The following is a 24134-nucleotide window of genomic DNA, read 5'->3' as shown; positions in this document are numbered from 1 at the left end:
GTCCTCCTCAGTGTTCAGCTAAAGCTACAAGTTAATTTAGTGTGACCTCTGCACAGTGTTCAGCTAAAGCTACAAGTTAGGGTAGTGCGTCCTCCTCACAGTGTTCAGCTAAAGCTACAATGTAGTGTAGTGCGTCCTCCTCACAGTGTTCAGCTAAAACTACAAGTTAGTGTAGTGCGACCTCTGCACAGTGTTCAGCTAAAGCTACAAGTTAGTGTAGTGCGTCCTCTGGACAGTGTTCAGCTAAAGCTACAAGTTAGTGTAGTGCATCCTCCTCACAGTGTTCAGCTAAAACTACAAGTTAGTTTTTTGTGAGCTCTGCACAGTGTTCAGCTAAAGCTACCTGTAGAAGATTGGTGGTGTTTTCCTGATCCTATCACTACCGCAGGCAGCTAAATAAGCTACAAGTTAGTTTTTTGCGAGCTCTGCACAGTGTTCAGCTAAAGCTACAAGTTAGTGTAGTGCGTCCTCCTCACAGTGTTCAGCTAAAACTACAACTTAGTGTAGTGCGACCTCTGCACAGTGTTCACCTAAAGCTACAAGTTAGTGTAGTGCGTCCTCCTCACAGTGTTCAGCTAAAGCTTCAAGTTAGTGTAGTGCGTCCTCCTCACAGTGTTCAGCTAAAACTACAAGTTAGTTTTTTGTGACCTCTGCACAGTGTTCAGCTAAAGCTACATGTAGAAGGTTGGTGGTGTTTTCCTGATCCTATTACTACCGCAGGCAGCTAAATAAGCTACAAGTTATTTTTTTGTGAGTTCTGCACAGTGTTCAGCTAAAGCTACCTGTAGAAGGTTGGTGGTGTTTTTCTGATTCTATCACTACCGCAGGCAGCTAAATAAGCTACAAGTTAGTTTTTTTTGCGAGCTCTGCACAGTGTTCACCTAAAGTACCTGTAGAAGGTTGGTGGTGTTTTCCTGATCCTATCACTACCGCAGGCAGCTAAATAAGCTACAAGTTAGTTTTTTGCGAGCTCTGCATAGTGTTCAGCTAAAGCTACCTGTAGAAGATTGGTGGTGTTCTCATACTACAGGCAGGCAGTTGATTTTGCTAGCTGCAGTATCAGTATATATATATATATATATATATATATATATATATATATATCCCAGCTTAGTGCAGCTACAATCCATTAGTATGTCTGGAAGGCCAACAAGGAGAGGCAGACAGTCACAAGCCAATAAAAGAGGGCAAGCAGGCTCTGTGTCTAGAGGCAACAGTTCTGGTTGTGGAGACGGTGCATCCTCTTCAGCACGTGGCCGTGGGACACGCTTGGCCTTTTTTTCGGCAGCTGGCCGTGATGAGCCGCAACATGTGGAAGACTTGGTCGAGTGGATGACCAAGCCGTCCTCATCCTCTTCATCCTCTCTCACCCATGCTCAGGGTACTTTGTCTGGCAAAGCAGCTGCCAACACGGCCTCTTCCCTCGGCTCAATGGCATCAGTGACTCCTTCCCTAGCCCCACCATGTCCTCCTGAGGAGTCCCTCGAACTGTTTGACCACAGTGTTGGGTACATGCTCCAGGAGGATGCCCAGCGTTTAGAAGGCTCTGATGATGATACTGAGCTAGATGAAGGCAGTAACGTGAGCACGGACAGAGGGGGTGCCTATAAAGGACAGCAATCTGGCAGTCATGCTCCCCCTGCTGCAGCATACTGCCAAGTTTGCTCCAGTGATGAGGAGGGAGGGGATGATGAGGTCACTGAGTCAATGTGGGTGCCTGATAGGAGAGAGGAGGAGAGGGAGGAGGCACATCACCAACGAGGGAGGATGCCCTTCAGGGGCCAGCCTAAGGGCAGCACACTGACTGCATCACACCCCAAAGCTCCGCATGTGCAGGGCGCTGCTGTCTCTGCGTGTTATTCCAAAAGTTCTTTGGTGTGGGCCATTTTTGAGATCAGTGCATCAGATCGCACCGCTGCTATTTGCAACATATGTCTCAAGCGTATCTCGCATGGCCAAAACATCTCCCGCTTGGGCACCACATGCTTGACCAGACATATGTTGACCTGCCATACAATTCGTTGGCAAGCGTATCTAAAAGACCCACACCAAAGAATAAAGAGGACTTCTCCTTGCTCCTCATCAGCTGAGATCTCCAACCCCACTATGCCTTCAGTCCTCTCTGAGACCTGCACTGAGAGGAATGAAGGAGTAGAATTAGGTGCGTCACAGCCAAGTACTTGTGGGCAATCTGCTATCGGTACACCGACGTCAGATTGTACCAGGCAAATTTCCCTGCCCCAGCTGCTGCACCGCCGAAAGAAGTTCGCTCCCAGCCATTCACATGCCCAGCGGTTGAATGCTAGCTTGGCAAAATTACTAGCACTTCAACTGCTGCCTGTTCTGTTGGTAGACTCTGCCCCCTTCCGTGAGTTTATGGAATGTGCGGTTCCTCAGTGACAGGTACCCAAACGCCACTTTTTCTCATGGAAGGCGATTCCGGCTCTCTACCGGCATGTGGAAGGCAATGTCCATGCCTCGCTGGACAGGGCAGTCAGCGGTAAGGTGCATATTACCGCTGACTCACGGTCCAGCAGGCATGGACAGGGACATTACGTAAGTTTCACAGCACATTGGGTGACTCTGCTGGCAGCTGGGAAGGATGCAGGACAAGGTGCAGTAGTGTTGGAGGTTGTTCCGCCACCACGTCTACAAAATGCCACTACTAATGATTGTGACACACTTCTCTCCTCCACCCCCTCCTCTTCTTCTTCCTCCAGGGCCTCTTCCTGTGCTTTGTCCACGGAACCAGCGTTGCTCCGTAGCCGTTCAAGGGGCTATGCAAGTATGCAGGCCAAAAGATGCCATGCGGTGCTTGAGCTGGTGTGCTTGGGGGACAGGAGCCACACTGGGGCAGAGGTTCTGTCAGCTCTGCAGGGGCAGGTTCAGAGGTGGTTGATGCCACGGCAACTTAAGGCAGGAATGGTGGCTTGCGACAATGGCACCAACCTCCTCTCTGCCCTCCGACAGGGACAAATGACCCATGTGCCCTGTTTGGCTCACGTCCTTAACTTGGTGGTGCAGCGGTTCTTGGGCAGGTACCTGGGCTTACAGGATGTCCTGAGGCAGGCCAGGTAAGTCTGTGTGCATTTCCGCCGGTCATATAATGCCAGTGCTCGGCTGGCAGACCTCCAAAAGAAGTTTAACCTGCCCAAGAACCGCCTAATCTGTGACATGCCCACCAGGTGGAACTCAACGTTGGCCATGCTGCAGTGGCTGCACATGCAGCAGAGGGCCATCAATGAGTACCTGTGCGACTATGGCACCAGGACAGGGTCAGGGGATTTTTTTTTTTTTATCCCCACATCAGTGGGCCATGATCAGGGATGCATGCACTGTCCTGTCACCATTTGAGGAGTCCACAAGGATGGTGAGCAGTGACAGTGCATGCATCAGTGACACTGTCCCCCTTGTCCACCTGTTGGAGCACACGCTGCATGGAATAATGGACAGGGCACTTGAGGCAGAACAGAGGCAGGAAGAGGAGGACTTCCTTAGCTCTCAAGGCCCCCTTTATCCAGACAGTGTTCCTGCGTGCCCGCCGATCACACAGGAAGAGGACGAGGAGGAGGAGGAGGATTGTGTCAGTATGGAGGTGGAGCCTGGCACTCGGCATCAGCAGCAGTTTTAAGGGATCAGTCCCAAGAAACACATGGACTTGTACGTGGCTGGGAGGAGGTGGCTGCGGACCATGTCATCCTTAGTTACCCAGAGGACTCCGGACCGGATGCCTCAGCAAACCTACGCTGCATGGCCTCCCTGATCCTGCAAAGCCTGTGTAAGGATCCTCGTATTCGTGGTATCAAGGAGAAGGACCAATACTGGCTGGCAACCCTCCTTGATCCACGTTACACGGGTAAGGTTGCAGACCTTATCTTGCCATTGCAGAGGGAGCAGAGGATGAAACATCTTCGGGAGGCCTTGCAGAAAGGTCTGTGGAATGCGTTCCCAGAGACTGGGAGGTTACAAACACCTGTTTTTGGAGAACGTGTTGCTGAGGCTTCGGTCAGTCAAAGAAGGAGCTGTGGAGAAGGTGGCCGAAGGTGGCCGTCTGGCCGATTTTTTAGTCCGCAGCCCCAAGGTATGATCGGTTCCAGTAACCATCGCCAGCGTCTGTTTTACATGGTGCAGGAATACCTAGGGGCAAGATCTGACTTGGACACCTTTCCCACCAAAAATCCTCTGGGTTACTGGGTCTTGAGGATGGATCACTGGCCAGAGCTTGCACAGTATGCAGTTGAGCTACTGGCCTGTCCTGCATCCAGCGTTCTTTCGGAACGCACATTCAGTGCTGCTGGAGGCTTTGTAACCGATCACAGGGTGCGTCTGTCCACCGACTCGGTCGATCGACTGACCTTCATAAAAATGAATCAGTCTTGGATCACCACCAGCTACCAAGCACCTGATGCTGATGTAACCGAATAATTTTTTTTTTAAATCTCATATCCCTTTAAAGACTGCCTATGCTGATGCTGAGTGACTACCCTGAGTAATTATCCTCTTCCTCCTCAATGATCACGCTGATAGCTTGTAAGAACATTTTTGGTTCTGGGCGCCGCCACCAGTGCCTAAGGCCCAATTTTTCAACCTCTGTTTAACAGGGGCGTGTAATTACAATTTTTGATGCAATACTTTGCAGCAGGGCTTATTCCTGCGTTCCAACTAGAGTATCTGTGAGGGGTTGCAGTGTTGTGGCACCAGCACCAGTGCCTAAGGCCCAATTTTTCAGCCCCTGTCTAACAGGGGCGTGTAATTACAATTTTTGATGCAATACTTTGCAGCAGGGCTCGTTCCTGCGTTCCAACTAGAGTATCTGTGAGGGGTTGCAGTGTTGTGGCACCAGCACCAGTGCCGAAGGCCCAATTTTTCAGCCCCTGTTCAACAGGGGCATGTAATTACAATTCTTTATCTAATATTTCACAGCAAGGCCCTGTGAGGGCTTACAGTGTTGTGGCCACAACAACACCTAAGGCCCAAATTTCTGCTGAGTATATCGGGCAGGCCCCTACTTCCAAACATCCAACTTACAAACGACTCCTACTTGCAAACAGAAGGAGACAACAGGAAGTGAGATGAAATCTTCCCCTAGGAAGGGAAATTCTCTCCTGTAAGAGTTAATATGGGAAAAACATTTCTCCTTTCCACTGATGCTTTATCACCAATCCTTGTTTCACAAAAAAACCCAAATTTTCAAAAAACATTTGTCATTGGGACAAAAAGTGAGGTGAAATCTTCTGAAGAGGAGCACAGGCAGCAAAACAAATGTCACAGGGGTGATAACCCTTCCCTATGTTTTCCAAAAAGCTTAAAATAGATTTTTTGGCTGGAGCTAAACACGTTCAAAATGTACCAGTTCAAAATTACAAACAGATTCTACTTAACAACAAACCTACAGTCCCTGTCTTGTTTGCACCGCCTGTATACTGCTGTTCAGAGTACAGAGCCTGTATACTGCTGTTTCCTTTTTTAATTTGGGTGCGGGGTTCCCCTTAATATCCATACAAGACCCAAAGGGCCTGCTAATGGACTGGGGGGTACCCATGCCATTTGTCTCACTGATTTTCATCCATATTGCCAGGACCCGACATTACATTTAACCGCAAGCAGTTTTAAAGGACTTTTTTTCCTTTAAAAATGACATTGTGTGACTGTTCTTAGCACGGGAAGCAAAGGCCACTTTACAGGCATACTATAGACACCCCCCAGGTACAATATTTAAAGGAATATTTCACTTTTTTTTTTTTTACTTTAAGCATCATTAAAATCACTGCTCCCGAAAAAACGTCAGTTTTTAAAAGTTTTTTTTGCATTGATACATGTCCCATACCATGCAAATTAGCCTTTAAAATTAGCACTTTTGATTTCGAACTTTCGAGTCCCATAGACATCAATGGGGTTCTAACGTTCGTGCGAATTTTCGGTCCGTTTGCAGGTTCTGGTGGTTCGGCTCATCCCTAGTCAGGAATTACACAACAGATTGAAAGTGTATTTTCACTGCTTTCATAATAAATTGTTTATGGTTTTATGCGGTGTGGCTTCCTTCCTCTCTTCCTTTATGATGAATGCTATGGAACATTGAGGTGATTGATCCAAATTGGTGTCAAGTGGAATCCCACATTAGAGTATGCGAATGCAGATTGGGAATAATTTCATCAGATCTTGATTGGGTGTCTATAGGATCTTGATTGGACTGTGTTTGCTACCACAAGTTTTTTTATAATATAATTTTTTTTGGGTGATGGTGGAGGACACTGGGTGCATAACCTTTTCATTTCTTATTGCACAAATCTATTGCACTATATGATTCAAGCGCTTTTTGCACTTTTTTCTATATGGTAATTAAAAGTTATAAAAAGAAGACTTTTTTTTGCACATTCTTTTGCACGTTGAACTTTCTTTATTGATGAACTTTTTCGTCATTGAGGAATTTGGATTAATACTTATTTCTAGTGATGAATAGACTAATACACATATTTATTGCTTGCACTTTATAAGGTTAACATAACAATTTTAGATTTTTGTTTTAAATAATTACACTTTATGCGACTATGTATTTATTTATATTTATATTGATACATTTGTTGATATCATCTGGTGAGGAGTTTTTCGGATTTGCATAATTTGTATTTTATCTGAATAACATACAATAAGGTCTAAATTAGTTAAGCATGTTTACCCAATTGCTTCTCATTACTATCCTTAAGAGCCCTTGCACACTGGGGCGGTTTGCAGGCGCTATTGCGCTAATAATAGCGCCTGCAAACCGCCCCGAAAGTGCCGCTGCTTTCATTCCAGTGTGCAAGCCCCGAGGGCTTGCACACTGGAGCGATGCGCTGGCAGGACGGTAAAAAAAGTCCTGCCAGCAGCATCTTCGGAGTGGTGAAGGAGCGGTGTGTATACCGCTCCTTTACCACTCCTGCCCATTGAAATCAATGGGACGGCGCGGCTATACCGCCGGCAAAGCGCCTCTGCAGAGGCGCTTTGCGGTGGTATTTAACCCTTTCTCGGCCGCTAGCGGGGGGTAAAACCGCCCCTCTAGCGACGCCGCCCCCCGCCCCAGTGTGCAAGGGCTCTTAAGGGTTATAGCAACTGAAGGAAGGTTATAGCAAGGAAGGATTATAACCCCTGTCAGATTTTTTTTCTCCGTGTCCCATTGCGGAGATTTCCCTTTACTTACTGTCCCATAGCCAAACAAGAAGTGAGATGAAGTCCCTGAGGTCACCAGAACTAGTGTCCCCATTGGGACCTAAGACTTCCCCTCTATTACTTTTCTAGGGACAACCCAAAATGTGGATTTTTTTTTTACTTTCACTTTTAATAGTAATAGTAAACAGGACAAATAGAGAAGGTGACTCTCCTTAACCGTTTCAGCCCCGGAGGAAGATTTTTACCCCCTTCCTGACCAGAGCACTTTTTGCGATTCGGCACTGCGTCAATCTATCTGACAATTGCGCGGTCGTACGACGTTGCACCCGAACAAAGTTGAGGTCCTTTTTTTCCCACAAATAGAGCTTTCTTTTGGTGGTATTTGATCACCTCTGTGTTTTTTTTTTTTTTTTTTGCGATATAAACAAAAAAGTGGCAATTTTGAAAAAAACGCATTATTTTTTACTTTTTGCTACAATAAATATCCCCCAAAAATATATAAAAACATTTTTTTCCTCAGTTTAGGCCGAAATGTATTCTTCTACATATTTTTGGTAAAAAAAAAAAAATCGCAATAAGCTTATACTGATTGGTTTGCGCAGAAGTTATAGTGTCTACAAAATAGGGGATAGATTTATAGCATTTTTATAATAATTTTTTTTTTTTTACTAGTAATGGCGGCGATCTGTGATTTTTATCTTGACTGCGACATTATGGCGGACACAAGGCACAATTTTGACACATTTTTGGGACCATTGGCATTAATACAGCGATCAGTGCGATTAAAAAATGCATTGATTACTGTAGAAATCATTGTCAGTGAAGGTATTAACACTAGGGGGGCAGTGAAGGGGTTAAGTGTGTCCTAGTTTGGGTTCTAACTGAAGTGGTATGGGGACTGTGCAGGGAAAATAACAGATCGCTGTTCATACTCTGTATGAACAGACGATCTGTCTGTTCTCCCCTCAGAGAACCGGAAACTGTGTGTTTACAGCTGCAAGGTGCCCCCTAGTGGCCACAGGGCGAAGCAATGTTACATAACATTGTTTCGTCCAGCCGTGCCATTCTTCCAAAGTACAACTGCGGCGGCTGGTTGGCATGTGGTTAATGGGGGCACAGACAGCAATAAAAACTGACAAGCGTTCTTATCCCTCTGCACTCTATCCAAAACTAAGAAAAAAAAAGTTTTGCCTTTAATTATACTTTAAGAGACTGTAGATAATGCAGAAATTAAAAATTGCCCAGCAACAGGACAATTTTAATGAGCAATGTTAGGCCCCAATTTACTAGAGACAAAGATCGCAGGCTGGTGGTTTGCTGCAAGAAGTAAGATACTGAAGGGGATACAGTAGTGTAAAATTGGCCAGCAGCAGGACAGTTTTAATCAGGGATAACAGAGTTATCCCTTGTATGTCTAACTTTTATTTTCCTGTTGACTGATGGAGCAATAATCAAACAGCAGGAAAAGTTCAGAAAGTATAGATTCACAGAAGGAATTGCAGCTTTCCTTCCAGCAAGGAGAACAATGAGCAGCACAGTGGTGGCATCACCACTAGGGATGGGCGAACAGTTCAGTCGGAGCATAAGTTCGGGCTGAACTTTGGCTGTTCGGATGTTCTGCGAACACTGAACAATATGCGGTGTTTGAGGGAAAATTCGGAACACTGTTAAAGTCAATGGAACACTAACATGAAAAATCAAAAGTGTTCATTTTAAAGGCTTATATGCAAGTTATTGTCATAAAAAGTGTTTGGGGACCCGGGTCCTGCCCCAGGGGACATGTATCAATGCAAATTTTTTTTTTAAAAACGGACGTTTTTTCGGGAGCAGTGATTTTTTTAATGCTTAAAGTGAACAATAAAAATGAAATATTCCTTTAAATCTCCTGCCTGGGGGGTGTCTATAGTATGCCTGTAGAGTGGCGCACTTTTCCCGTGTTTAGAACAGTACCACAGCAAAATGACATTTCTAAAGGAAAAAAAGTAATTTAAAACTGATCGCGGCTGTAATGAATTGTCGGGTCTCGGCAATATAGATAAAACTAATTTTAAAAAAAGAGCATGGGTTCCCCCCCAGTCCATTACCAGGCCCTTTGGGTCTGGTATGAATATTAAGGGGAACCCTGAACCAAAATTTTAAAAAAAATTGCGTGGGGGTCCCCCTAAAGTCCATACCAGGCCCTTCGGGACTGATATGGAAATTAAGCGAAACCCTGCGCCAAATAAAAAAAAAATGGCATAGGGGTCCCCCAAAATCCATACCAAACCCTTATCCAAGCACGCAACCTAGCAGGCCACAGGAAAAGAAGGGGGATGAGAGAGTGCCCCCCCTCCTGAACCGTACCAGGCCACATGCCCTCAATATGGGGAGGGTGCCTTGGGGTAGCCCCCTAAAGCACCTTGTCCCCATGTTGATGGGGACAAGGGCCTCATCCCCATGACCCTTGCCCGGTGGTTGTGGGGGTCTGCGGTTGGGGGGCTTATCGGAATCTGGAAGCCCCCTTCCACGGGGACTTCCCTATGGCTTTCCCGTTGCATCAGAGGGGATGGGGCCACCCGGTGACATATCTGGATGACCCCACCCCCCTCTGATGCCACTGGAAAGCCATAGGGAAGTCCCCGTGGCATCAGAGGGGGCGGGGTCACCCAGGCATGTCACCGAGTGGCCCCACCCTCAGTCATATAAGAACTGCCATCAGCGAAGAAGCGTCACATGCTGGGAGCCTCCCATAGAGGCGGGTCGGTTGCGGATTTTTTCTTCTTTTTCGGTCTGTTGCAGCTTGCAGAAGAAGATGAATGGACATCGTGGGACATTTTTGTACTTTATTTTTAAATAAAGGACTTGCCCCCAAGCTGTGTCTTGTCCTTTTTAACATATTGACACTTTTTTTGTGAAATGGTAGGGGTGCTTGTACCCTGTTGCCATTTCACACGGGGGGGAGGCCGGGATCTGGGGGTCCCCTTGTTAAAGGAGGCTTCCAGATTCCGATAAGCCCCCCTGCCCGCAGACCCCCACAACCACCGGGCAAGGGTTGTGGGGATGAGGCCCTTGTCCTCATCAACATGGGGACAAGGTGCTTTGGGGGGCTACCCCAAAGCACCCTCCCCATGTTGAAGGCATGTGGCCTGGTACGGTTCAGGAGGGGGGCGCTCTCTCATCCCCCCTTTTTTCCTGCTGCATGCCAGGTTGCGTGCTCAGATAAGGGTCTGGTATGGATTTTGGGGGGCCCTACGCCGTTTTTTTTTTTTTATTTGGTACCGGGTTCCCCTTAATTTCCATATCAGACCCACAGAGCCTGGTATGGATTTTAGGGGGACCTCCATGCAATTTTTTTTTAAATTTTGGTTCGGGGTTCCCCTTAATATTCATACCAGACCCAAAGGGCCTAGTAATGGACTGGGGGGGCCCATGCTCTTTTTTTCAATGAGTTTTATCTATATTGCCGAGACCCGACAATTCATTACAGCCGCCATCAGTTTTAAATTACTTTTTTTCCTTTAGAAATGTCATTTTGCTGTGGTACTGTTCTAAACACGGGAAAAATGTGCCACTTTACAGGCATACTAAGGACACCCCCCAGGCACAATATTTAAAGGAATATTTCATTTTTATTGTCTTACTTTAAGCATTAAAAAAATCACTGCACCTGAAAAAACGGCCTTTTTTAAAAAAAATGTTTGCATTGATACATGTCCCCTGGCACAGGACCCAGGTCCCCAAACACTTTTTATGACAATAACTTGCATATAAGCCTTTAAAATGAACACTTTTGATTATTAAAGTCTACGGGGCACGAACATGAACAGTGTTCGTGTGTTCTGCCAAATTTTTTGCCTGTTCGGTATGTTCTGGTGCGAACCGAACTGGGGGGTGTTCGGCCCATCCCTAATCACCACATCTCATGCCACATCTTGTGAAATAAGCAGTCTCAGGTATACAGTGCCTTAGAAACTTATGCTGCATATATACAGATATTCAACTTAAAGGGTACTGGAGTGCCTATGCACAGAAAGTGCACAGATTTGCAGGAATTGTGGACAAAATGTTGTTTTTTTTTTTACTTAGGAACAACAAACATTTCTAGATCTTCTGTATAACTTTACAATCTTTAATTTTTTGAGTACAGGTCCACTTTAGGTCTGGCTCACTACAATGCCTAAGTGTCTAAAAAAAAGTACCTGTGATTCATCCCCCTACTGCGCCTTCAGCTCTTTGTTTGAAATTGGCTTGCTTTTTGACAACTCACTTTTCTCAGTTATCCCATCGTATGTTTTGGCTTGAGACAGTCTGACTATTTGTCTGATTCTTTAATTTGGCTTGTCTGCCACCAGCTTTGGCCTGATGTGACTACGACTCTCCCTATTTGGTATGTCGCTTGGTCCGGTATGAATTGCTAGTTATCCCTAGCCAGGAAATTCTGAGGTGTCAGACAATAGGAGTTGTTTTGCAGGATCTTCCATCACCACTATTGGGTGCTCCTGTGAAAATCAGACACTTCTGCACAACACTGAGAACTTTCCCCTAAGACCCCTTTCACACTGGCATCGCTCTGCCCTAGCAGTAAAGCGATGCAAGTTTAAGTGAGGATTTACCATTGATTTAGCAGCACTTTACCATCGTTTTAGCAGCGCTTTACCATCATTTTAGCGACGATTTACTATAATTTTAGCAGCGCTTTTTGGCCACTAGCGGGGAGCTTTTAACCCCCGCTAGCGGCCGAAGAAGGGGTTAATACCGCCCGTGTAGAGCCGCTGCCAAAGTGCTGCCCATTTATTTCAATGGGCAGGGGCGGTTTAGGAGCTGTGTCCTCCACCGCCTCAAAGATGCTGCTTGCAGGACTTTTTCTAGCGTCCCGCAAGTGCACCACTCCAGTGTGAAAGCACTCAGGCTCTCACACTGGGGCTGCAGGGGAGGCGTTTTTCAGGCGCTTTACAGGTGCTATTTTTAGCCCTTTAGCGTCTGAAAAATGTCTCCATTGTGAAAGGGGTCTTACTGTGCTAACACACATGACCCACCAAATCCATGGCAGGTGGTGATTATGGTTGGATTCAAAAGGGTCCACAAGAAGCCTTGCCAACTTATCATACTTATCTGAATGATAATAATTTAAATTTGTTCTCATCCCCTTATTTTTGATCAAATAATAATTATATTTTCTTGGATCTCACTATACATTTTGTGTGTGGATGAACTAAAGATAGCCTATATTAGACTCTGTAACTTGAGTGCTAAAATCAATCTTTTACAATAGATTTTCAACAGTTAAGCCTGTTTCGCCTCATGCTACATTATCTATTTTACCTAAAAATTAGTTAAATTATTTAATGGTATATAATGATTTTTTTTAGTTTGATGACTGTGATATGAAATCAAGTTATTTCATTAATTGGAGTAGTTGATGGTGTGGATCCAGGTCTTGAAAAGCATACAAATATGATATTGCCGGGCTTTGAATAAAAACAGTTTGGATATTTAATTAGCCATTATGTTAATAACAATTACAATGAGCTTAGTATCTTACCTTTGCTGTGGCCCGAGCGCGGAATTCTGGACAGCCATTTATAGGAATAGTTTCATGCATATACTGGTAAACCTGAAACAGGAAACAGAAAAAGAATATAAAAATTTTAAGAGCACATGTTCTCTTTATTCTGTATTGGTCTCTACTGATTCACTTGAGTGGACCGGCGTAGAAACTATCTATGCTTACAAACATTAATAAAAAGTAAAGTGCATCTGTTATGCACTGGCAAACATGGAGCATGGTAAGTAGGAAGGAAGATGTGTGGTTTCTATTATAAAGTGTTATTGTATTTTGGAAAAGAAAATGCTAAACTCACTTTCCTTTGCCATCGTAACCCAAGTCCTGTGCTGCCAAGTCCTCTTTCTTTTTTATATGCATGTTATTATGAAAAATTTTTGGCTTTCAAAGTTAAACATTTTCATTACAAGAACTTTTAATACCTATACGTTGTGTACATTTTTGTCAACAATATGTATTAGGTGTTGCCACTTAGACCCCTTTCACACTGGGGCGGTGCGGGCATTAGCGCTAAAGTGCCGCGAGTTTTAACAGCGCTTTACCGCTGTAATAGCGGCACTTTTCGTCCGCTAGCGGGGCGCTTTTAACCCCCGCTAGCAGCCAAAGAAAGGGTTAAAAGCGCCCATGTTGCTGTGCTGCTGAACCGCTTTGCACTCCTGCACTGCCCCAAAGATGCTGCTTGCAGGACTTTTTTTTCCAGTCCTGCAAGGGCACCGCCCCAGTGTGAAAGCACTCGGGCTTTCAAACTGGGGTGGCTTGAGAGGCGCTTTTCAGGCACTTTTTTTTATCGATAAAATGCCTGAAAAGTGCCCCAGTGTGAAAGTGGTCCTATAGTTACACATACCGGTATGATGTTTCAGCTGAAGTTATATAAAAATCTAAACGTTTACCTGAACCCTTTTAATTTGGCTCTGCACCTACTCATCTCCTGAGCCTTCCTACTGGCCAGTGGTCAATAAAAGAACAATAATAATAATGTACACGCAACCGGTTTCGCCATCGGAATAAACTCCAAAGGTTTCTCCGACGGAACTCCATTCAAGCGGTCTTGCCTACACACGGTCAAACCAAAGTCCGACCAATGTCCGACCGTCAAGAACGTGGTGATGTACAGCACGTACGACGGGTCTAGAAAAAGGCAGTTCAATAGCCAGTAGCCAATAGCTCTCGTACTTGCTTCAGAGCATGCGTAGTTTTTGGTCCATCGGAACGGCATACAGACGAGCGGTTTTCCCGATAGGAATGAAAAGCTTCCGTCTGACTTTTTCTGTCGGACATTCCGCTTGTGTGTATGTGGCAAAAGGAAGCTCAGGAGGTGTGATGGCCTGGACCAAACCCAGCTCCTTGAAAAGGAAAGTTTTGCATATAAACTCAGTTGCCCATGTCTCCAAATCTATCAATCATTTTCACATGTGGTTTTCCCTGAAGGTTGGGCATTTTACATCATATGCTAGTTTTGATTTGCTAGCTTTACCTTAAGAACACGTCAAAATGTTTATTTCTTTTCCCCCTGTTACCTTTGTTACTGTCTCATCCGCATACTAAACAAAATAATTCAATAAAACAGTTCCATTTTCATTATATACCTTATTTTAGACCCAGTGATGTAAGTGCTAGGTCTTTTTGATTCTCTATGTAATGCAAGTAGATCATGGCTAGTGGGAAGGACTGGCAGGGTACCTTTGAAAACAGGAAGCTGAGGTAACAACTCACATGTGATGTTTAACCTCTATGATTGAAATAACTGAAATCCAATGAATGAAATGGAAAAGGGGGGCAGGGACATTCAGGCTGGAGTAGAAAGGACCAGATAATGCTAGACGCCCTCCAGCCAGGAAATGAGTCAAGCAATATTTGACTTTGGCTGCAGCTCTACTGCATTCTCTGAGAAGTTGACAATGTGCAATGAAATCAGAGTAAGTCATTTCAGTACAGAAAAGCAGTCTGTACAATTGTGCAAGACTAAAGGTAAGGCCTAAAGTGTTACTAAACCCAGGACCCTGCATTCACTCTATCTGGTCCCCCACACAGTATTGTTTTAACCACTTAGGCCCCTTTCACACTGGGGCGGTGGGTGCGTCGGCGGTAAAGCGCCGCTTTACCGTAAATTTTGCGGTGCTGTTCAGCCGCTAGCAGGGTGCTTTTACCCCCCACTATTGGCCAAGAAAGGGTTAAAACTAACCGAGAAAGGGTTAAAACAACCCGCAAATCGCTGCTGCAGCAGCGTTTGCCGGTGGTATAGCCGCGCTGCCCATTGATTTCAATGGGCGGGAGCAGTGGAGGAGCAGTATACACACCTCTCCTTCACCGCTCCAAAGATGTTGCTAGCAGGACTTTTTTTAGCGTCCTGCCAGCGCACTGCTCACACTGGAGTGAATGGAGCGGCTCTTTCAGGGCGCTTTGCAGGCACTATTTTTAGCACTGTAGCGCCTGCAAAGCGCCCCAGTGTGAAAGGGGTCTTAAGGACTGCCCACCTGCAATGTATTGTGGACAGGCACCCATGCAGGCAAATCGCTAATACCTGCTGTGATTGTACACCGCGGGAGTCTGTCAGAAGGTCCCAACCACTGATTCATGGCTGGGACCTGCTGATCGGCTTTGTCCCAGAGCCCTATGTTGACAATCAAAACACAGGGCTTTGTACAGATCCCTGCAAAGGATAGGAAAAAAAGAGATCTTTAGTGAAAAGCAGCACATATTACACACATTACACACTGTTAGGCTATCATTCAACCCATTGTTGACCCTAGATCTTCCCTGCCAGTTTCATTAGTACAGTAACAGTGCGTAGTACAGTACTATCACTGATCACTGTATTAGTGTCAATGGTGGTGTCAGCAGCAGTTAGTCTGTTCCACCCAGCATCAGTTAGTGTCAGATTGTCCGATACACTATTGCAGTCCCATTATAAGTTGCTGATCACCGCCATTAGTAGTATAAAAAAAAATTCAATATATATACCAAAGTTTGTAGATGCTATAACCTTCACACAAACCAACTAATATACACTTAATAGGATTTTTTTTTTTTTTACTAACGACATGTAGCAGAATACATTTTAGCCAAAGTTTATGGAGAAATTTGATTTTTAACTTTTTTATTGCATAGGCTTTATAGCAGAAAATTTTAAAAAATGTTTTTTTTTTTCAAAACTTTTCCAATCTTTTTTCATTTATATAATAAAAAATAAAAAACCCAGTAGTGATCAAATACCACCAAAAGAAACCTCTATTTGTGTGAAGAAAAAAAATATATATAAATTTTATTTGGATAACCAGTTAAAGTAGTGCAGTGCTAAATAGCAAAAAATGGCCTGGTCATGAGGGTAAAACCTTCCAGAGCTGAGTAGTTAAATAGGAAATATTATTCTGACAGATGAAGAGTGGAGCTGTTCATTCATTGTAGTAGCAATAGTATCCTGATCTTTCTTGTACAGTTATAAAGGAGTGCAACCATTAGGAATAATTACTTTTCATTTAGTTCCAGTGCTATGTTTTTCACACCTGTTTTACTTGAACCTGTGCTCATTCTATGACACGCACTTTGATAAACAAACATTTTGAATGGAAACAATGCAATCAGGCCATGGCTTTGTATATACAGTATCTGCTACTCCAAAAGCAAGACCTCCCTGCATAATTCTAAACAGTTTTCCTTCCCATCAGGGAGTGTTGGCTGTCACTATCCACAGTCTGAGTTCCACCATCTCTTCTTGCACTTTCTACACTATAAAATAAATAAATGTAAAAGGCATGGTGGAAAATCTCAAAAATATTCACAGCAGGTATGCAGACCCAGCAACATAAATGTAGACACCTCATCTATCAGTGGTTTAAAGCCCAAAGGCAGCTGTGGTTCAAAGTGAGGGAAACTTTCCTTATCTTCTCCTGGGCTGTGGCAAAAGCCGAAGAAAACTGATGGTTTTGATTTGTAAGTGTGTTTCATGGAGGGGGAGATCTGTACTAAGGGGCAAAGAAGATTTTTATGGGGGACTCTCCTGGGGCGGAGCTATACTAAAGAGGGAGATCTGTACTGGGGAAATTGTATTAAAGGGGAGGAATCTGTACTAGGGGGAGCAGTACTAAGTGGGGGAGCTCTGTGGTGGTGGGGGGCTGTTTTAGGGAGAGAGGATATCTGTACTGAGGAGAGCTGTACTAGAGGGTGAGCTGTACTAAGAGGGAGAAATCTGTCCAGGGGCAGCTGTACGAGGGGGGCTGTACTAGAGATGGAATCTGTGCTTGGGAGAGCTGTACTGGGGGGGGAGGCTGTACTGGTTCTACACTCCGGACTCCAGCACTCTGTACATTAAGCTACCTTGACCCCAGCTCACGCACTCCTGACTCATAAGCTCTGCACATTATGCACTCTGTATGTTATGAACTCCTGACCTTTGATCTTCATACACTATACTGCAGGGCTCAAAATTTCAAGTCTTGAGCTACTAGCCAGGCCTCAAGGGTTACTCGCCACCAGTTGCCCCACCCAACCCCTACCATGCCCCGCCCCTAATTCCGCCCGTAAACACGTCCTCATAAATTATCTCATGAAATGACACTTGAATGCAGACTTGATTTATAAAAATATTAACAACTTTATCCGTGCCCATCAGTGCAGCCTCACCTGTGCCCATCAATGCAGCCTGCTTGTGTCCATCAATGCAGCCTGCCTGTGCCCACCCATGCAGCCTACCCGTGTCCACCAATGCAGCATGCCCATGTCCACCAATGCAGCATGCCCGTGCCCACCAATGCAGGCTGCCGTGCCCGCCAATGCAGCCTGCCCACCAATGCATCCTGCCCATGCCCACCAATGCAGCCTGCCCGTGTCCACCAATGCAGCCTGTCCCTGTCCACCAATGCAGCCTGCCCGTGTCCACCAATGCAGCCTGCCCGTGTCCACCAATGCAGCCTGCCCGTGTCCACCAATGCAGCCTACCCGTGTCCACCAATGCAGCCTGCCTGTGTCCACCAATGCAGCCTGCCTGTGCCCACCAATGCAGCATGCCCGTGTCCACCAATACAGCATACCCATGTCCACCAATACAGCATGCCCGTGCCCACCAATACAGCATGCCCGTGCCCACCAATGAAGCCTGCTTGAGTCCACCAATGCAGCCTGCCTGAGCCCACCAATACAGCATGCCTGTATCCACCAATGCAGCCTACCTGTGTCCACCAATGCAGCATGCTTGTGTCCACCAATGCAGCATGCCTGTGCCCACCAATGCAGCATGCCTATGCCCACTATGCAGCCTACCTGTGCAGGGGAAGATAGGAGAGGAAGAGGATTGCCGGTCGGATGATCAGAGCACCGAGGAACATCACTGGAACAGCTTTCATTTCAATTGCTGTTTGTTCCCTCAGCTCACCATCACATATAGCCCTGCCTCCTGGACAGGGGAACTTTGATACACGTCATATGTTTCGGGATTGGACGGGTGATCTGTCTATCAAAGTCCCGGGACAAGGAGGCGGGGCTGTATGTCTGTATGTAGGAAATAACTAGTTCAACGCTTAGAAAATAAAGGAACTGCAGCCCCCCCAGCACAGAATAACACCTACGTGAAATTCCAAAACATAGAGTATTAGATTGGGGTGTTTGGCGCTGTTCGACTGGGTCCACTATGATGTGCACAAATTTATAAATATATAAAAAAAAATTTTAATAATGAGAAATAAATAATATGTGTATAAAAATGATAAAAATTCAAACGTGAAGACAAAATATATGTGCGTGTATAAAAACCTGACCACAATCTTTAAAGTGCAGTGTGTAATATCACATGCAATGCAAACACTGAAAAAATAAGTGAAATATATATGATAAAAATTAAATCATCCCAAAAAATGAATGTATAAATATGGAGAAAACTTATAAATATGGAAAACACTTATGGTAAAAATCCTTAGCTAATAAGTGCACACAATAATGCTAAAACATATTGGTAAACCTCCTTTGTTCATGTGTACACACAATAGTGCTGAAACATAAGAAGTGAGTGATTAGTTCATAAAACAAGTGTCCCCAAAAAAGAATATTCCATACAAAGTTCTTCTTAAAGTGCTGTGATGTGTCTCTTCATTCACATAGAAATATTTCTGGTGTGGTAAGTGCTCCCAGCATTCCAAAGGACCCCCACTTGTGCCCTCACTCACCGGAAAAATTCACCCCTGCAGGGGTATCAAGCCTGTAAGCTGAATCCAGCAGCAATGGTCCGTGGTGACAATCCTCCGTTCTCCTCTCCTTATCTGGTATCCCGATCACCTCCAGTCGCTCCCCGGTTTAAACATCCATATGTGTTGAAACAGAAATAAGCCCCATCGCGTAAATCCGAAAAAAAGTTGTACTTTATTGTAAACAGATAGATAAAAAGGAGCTAACAGTGCTCCGCTGACTAATACAGAGTCAAAATGTGGGAAGTGCAGCGCGGTGTAGCGTGCGTTCCACCGCCTGCTAGCTCCTGCTAGCACTTACCACACCAGAAATATTTTTATGTGAATGAAGAGACACATCACAGCACTTTAAGAAGAACTTTGTATGGAATATTCTTTTTTGGGGACACTTGTTTTATGAACTAATCACTCACTTCTTATGTTTCAGCACTATTGTGTGTACACATGAACAAAGGAGGTTTACCAATATGTTTTAGCATTATTGTGTGCACTTATTAGCTAAGGATTTTTACCATAAGTGTTTTCCATATTTATAAGTTTTCTCCATATTTCTACATTCATTTTTTGGGATGATTTAATTTTTATCATATATACTTCACTTATTTTTTCAGTGTTTGCATTGCATGTGATATTACACACTGCACTTTAAAGATTGTGGTCAGGTTTTTATACACGCACATATATTTTGTCTTCACGTTTGAATTTTTATCATTTTTATACACATATTATTTATTTCTCATTATTAAAATTTTTTTTTATATATTTATAAATTTGTGCACATCATAGTGGACCCAGTCGAACAGCGCCAATCACCCCAATCTAATACTCTATGTATGTCTGTATGTGACAGCGAGTGCGGGGAACACACTGCAATTGAAATGAAAGCTGTTCCAGTGATGTTCCCCCTTGCTCTGATCATCCAGCCGGCTCTCCCTTCCCCTCCGCAATCACTGGGAGAAGGACTCCCATTCAATCCCGCCTCCTGGCGGTACTCGCCCCCCCCCCCCCCCCCCCGCACCCAGGCAGCCCATCCTCACCAGCCCTCATTCTCCAATGCGAGTAGGTGAGTGGAAAATTTGAGGGCTACTATAATGTATATTTCATATTTCTGACCACTGAACTCAATATGCTACTGTATATTTTACAACAATAGTAGGTTGCTCAGCAGTCAGTGACTATGTTAATGAAATTCCTCTTTATGGTAGGCTGAGTGCAGGAAAGCATATGTAATGGAAGAGTTTAGTTTTTTACAAATGATTGTGCTGAGCTTTATATGTTAGATTTGTGGCACAACAATTAAAGAATTCAGGTACTGTTGCAAAATGCTACTGTGTACAAGGTGCAGGCTCAAGTTTTATCCCCCTCCAACTGTTAGGACAATTTTGCCACACCCACATTTTACTGGGGCACTCTGGACTGAACCTTGTCTTAGAAAAAAAATTATCTAACGCCCTGCCCCCTAGTGATATGATTTTAGACTGGTGTTTGCTTGGAAGTGCCTTACATTTTCTCACCTCATACAAACTTGTACTGCAGAGAAGACAAGGGGATGTGTCAAACCAGACTGCTTGTTACTTAGTGCAGTAGATCGAACTTGCTTGCCTATTGGAATGCACAGTTTTATTTGGATATCCTGCACTACTGTTTCAGCGGGAAACGGGCGAGAAAACTATGCAAAATGGGGGCTGTTATTATTATGTTCCGGGAATGTAACTGGCCTAAGGCTGGCCGTACATGGATTGAAATTTGGCATGTTGAGCAGGAAATGGTTGAATTTCGATACAAGTATGGGTAGGCTAATTTTACCCAAGTCAGCTATAGCTGCTAACAGCCAAGAAGACTCCCTGTGTAAACCCCCCCCCCGCTGACAGAACACAACATTGCTGAGGGAGGGGCATTCCCTTATCAACGTTGAATGTGTTGATGGGGGAAAGCGAGTGATTTTCTTTCCTTCCACCGGCAGTGGAAGGAAAGAAAATCGAATCATCCATCGATTGCCTTAGGCAAAATTAACAAAATTTCACTTCGAAAGAATGACTTTTCGATTTTCAAATACTTAATGTGCCCACAGTGACAGATGTTTTTCGTGCGGTCATCAAAAATGACCAATTCTGTTGGAAATTTTTATCCCCCCAAAAAATAAGACTGAAATGTGCATGAGCAAAAAGAACGTTCTCTATCACGAAAGTTCTGTCATATCTTATTTTGATGACTATAGTGTAGTGTGTGTAAGTGTTTTTCTACTATAGAAAATAAAAAAGTTCCTGCAGCCAGAGCTGGCTGTAGGGGACAAGTAAATTCCACATTTTGTGTATCACAGCCTTGTAATCACAAGACAGATGGGGCTGCACGTGCGTGAAGCAGTTTAACATAATGAACCCAGTTTATTATTATTTCAAGGCAAGAGGTTGACATATATTACATCACTTCCGCAGATGATGAAAAAAAGTGTTTTTGCAGGGAAAATTCCAAAACGAAAAAATTCCTGAAATTTGCTGAAATGATGGCACAATTGTATGAAATATCAAACAATGTTAGTTTGACGGATCATACGTTTTTCTACTTGTCAATGGCCTGCCCTAAAGTTATAAAAATACAGGAGTTTCCATTGCTATTTGGAAAAATTATAGTTGTTTGGCTGTTATACTGACCCACTGGCTCTGGCCATGAATAAAAATTCAGATAAGCAAAGTCAGAAAAAAGTCCGAAGTCCTTAACAGAATACTTGTTCCAGGTAAGTCACTGTTATGCCGCGTACATACGGTCGGATTTTTCGACGGGAAATGTTGGATGTGAGCTTGTTGGCTGAAAGTCCGACCGTGTGTATGCTCCATCAAACATTTGTTGTCAGACTTTCCACCAACAAATGTTGGCTAGCAGGTTCTCAAAACTTTGTTGTTGGAATTTCCAATCGTGTGTACACAAGTCAGTTGCACAAAAGTTCACGCATGCTCGGAATCAAGTACGAGCTGGAAGCGCTCAGTCTTGTAACACTAGCGTTCGTCATGGAGATATCACGTACGTCTTATACGTCACTACGTTCCTAATTGTTGGCCAACATTTGTGTGACCGTGTGTATGCAAGACGAGTTGGAGCCAACATCCTTCGAACAAAAATCCACAGTTTTGTTGTCAGAAAGTCCAATCGTGTGTACGGGGCATAAGTAGTGAAGCAGGAGATTCAGTATGGCAGTGCAGCAATGGAAGAGTACATATTGTCTTGGTACAGCATTCTTGTACATGCACTGTTAAACGTGAATCATACCCAAGTTTCTTTCACATTAAAACCGATCTCAGTCATGAGAAATAAAAATAAATTATTTGGTGGCAGTTTATTAATTTTTTTATTTTACGAAACCAGTTTTTCTGTATTTTAAATTTTTCAGTAGCAGAACCAATTATAAGAATAGATGTAGCACACAAAAATAATGCTTAACAGGTTCAGTTTGTTGACCAACTAGGCATCAGGCTTCTAACTGATTAGCTAAGCTTGGAAAGGCCTTCAAATTAGGAAATACGGGCAGAAATCCAGTTGGAGAGATGCTGTTTGGCTTTCATGGCAAATTAGCTTCAAACTTGCCCAAACAGAATTGTTTTGGCCTCTCTGATTAGTGTTCATTAATAGATTTACTGATACTTATTTAGGCACAATATTTTGTTTAATTAATGATGTAACAGTTTCATTATAATTGGTCAATTTCTGCAGCATATTGATAACATTATCCTGACGAAAATAAAGTGTCAATAAATATTGTGTACTGTTTATCAAACAGGCTGGGCGCATATTTCTTACACAAATTCTTTATTAGTTATAGAATTAATTATATTTAAAACTGTGTTCTGCCCAAGCAAACACAGATAAATATAGAATGTAATAATCCATTTGTTCCTTTGTTCCTGCATGTTTATCCTGTACACGTTGTCAAGATATAATGCAATATCAGCTGTTTTTTTTCTAAATAAGTTAAGGTAAAAACTATTAACTGTGTGTTTGGAATGTTGCTATATTATATTCTGGTATGCAAACACATCACCTAGTAACAATTCAGAGAATGTATTAACAGTGATAACAAAGTATACAGAAATAGATATTTTAAATTATGATTATTGTATACAAAGATAAAAGTGCAGTATCTAAACATTATACTATGACATAAATACAACAGTGTAGCAAATGTATGCATGTATGATGTAATAAAAATAAACATACTAATAATATATATATATATATCACAAAAGTGAGTACACCCCTCACATTTCTGTGAATATTTTATTATATCTTTTTTAATGTGACAACACTGAAGAAATGAAACTTTGGTACATTGTAAAGTAGTGAGTGTACAGCTTGTATAACAGTGTAAATTTGCTGTCCCCTCAAAATAACTCAGCACACAGCCATTAATGTCTAAACCGCTGGCAACAAAAGTGAGTACACCCCTAAGTGAAAATGTCCAAATTGGGCCAAAGTGTCAATATTTTGTGTAGCCGCCATTATTTTCCAGCACTGCCTTAACCCTCTTGAAGTTCACCAGAGCTTCACAGGTTGCCACTGGAGACCTCTTCCACTCCTCCATGACGACATCACGGAGCTGGTGGATGTTAGAGACCTTGAGCTCCTCCACCTTCTGTTTGAGGATGGCCCACAGATGCTCAATAAGGTTTAGGTCTGGAGACATGCTTGGCCAGTCCATCACTTTTACCCTCAGTTTCTTTAGCAAGGCAATGGTCGTCTTGGAGGTGTGTTTGGGGTTGTTATCATATTGGAATGCTGCCCTGCATCCCAGTCTCCAAAGGGAGGGGATCATGCTCTGCTTCAATATGTCCCAGTACATGTTGGCATTCATCGTTCCCTTGATGAACTGTAGCTCCCCAGTGCCGGCAGCACTCATGCAGCCCCAGACCATGACACTCCCACCACCATGCTTGACTGTAGGCAAGACATATTTGTCTTTGTACTCCTCATCTGGTTGCCACCACACATGCCTGACACCATCTGAATCAAATAAGTTTATCTTGGTCTCATCGGACCACAGGACATGGTTCCAGTAATCCATGTCCTTAGTCTGCTTGTCTTCAGCAAATTGTTTGCAGGCTTTCATGTGTATCATCTTTAGAAGAGGCTTCCTTCTGGGACAACAGCCATGCAGACCAATTTGATTCAGTGTGCGGCGTATGGTCTGAGCACTTACAGGCTGACCCCCCACCCCTTCAAACTCTGCAGCAATGCTGGCAGCACTCATACATCTATTTTCCAAAGACAACCTCTGGATATGA

The 24134-nt window shown here is 43.9% G+C and overlaps 1 protein-coding gene across 3 annotated transcripts in view; it reads right to left on the bottom strand.

The window, feature by feature from the left end:
- Positions 1-24134, bottom strand: part of LIN7A (lin-7 homolog A, crumbs cell polarity complex component) — a 166368-nt gene that overhangs the window by 29731 nt on the left and 112503 nt on the right. For all 3 annotated transcript variants that reach the window (XM_073620246.1, XM_073620245.1, XM_073620244.1), the window contains exon 3: positions 12668-12739. In XM_073620246.1, the coding sequence (XP_073476347.1) occupies positions 12668-12739 (72 nt within the window). The remainder of the gene's footprint in view (positions 1-12667; positions 12740-24134) is intronic.

The sequence above is a fragment of the Aquarana catesbeiana genome, linkage group LG03 (genome assembly GCF_042186555.1).
Source record: "Aquarana catesbeiana isolate 2022-GZ linkage group LG03, ASM4218655v1, whole genome shotgun sequence".
Taxonomy (NCBI): Eukaryota; Metazoa; Chordata; class Amphibia; order Anura; family Ranidae; genus Aquarana; species Aquarana catesbeiana.
Note: the sequence above shows the minus strand (reverse complement) of the source record. Positions and strands in the feature narration are given on the sequence as shown.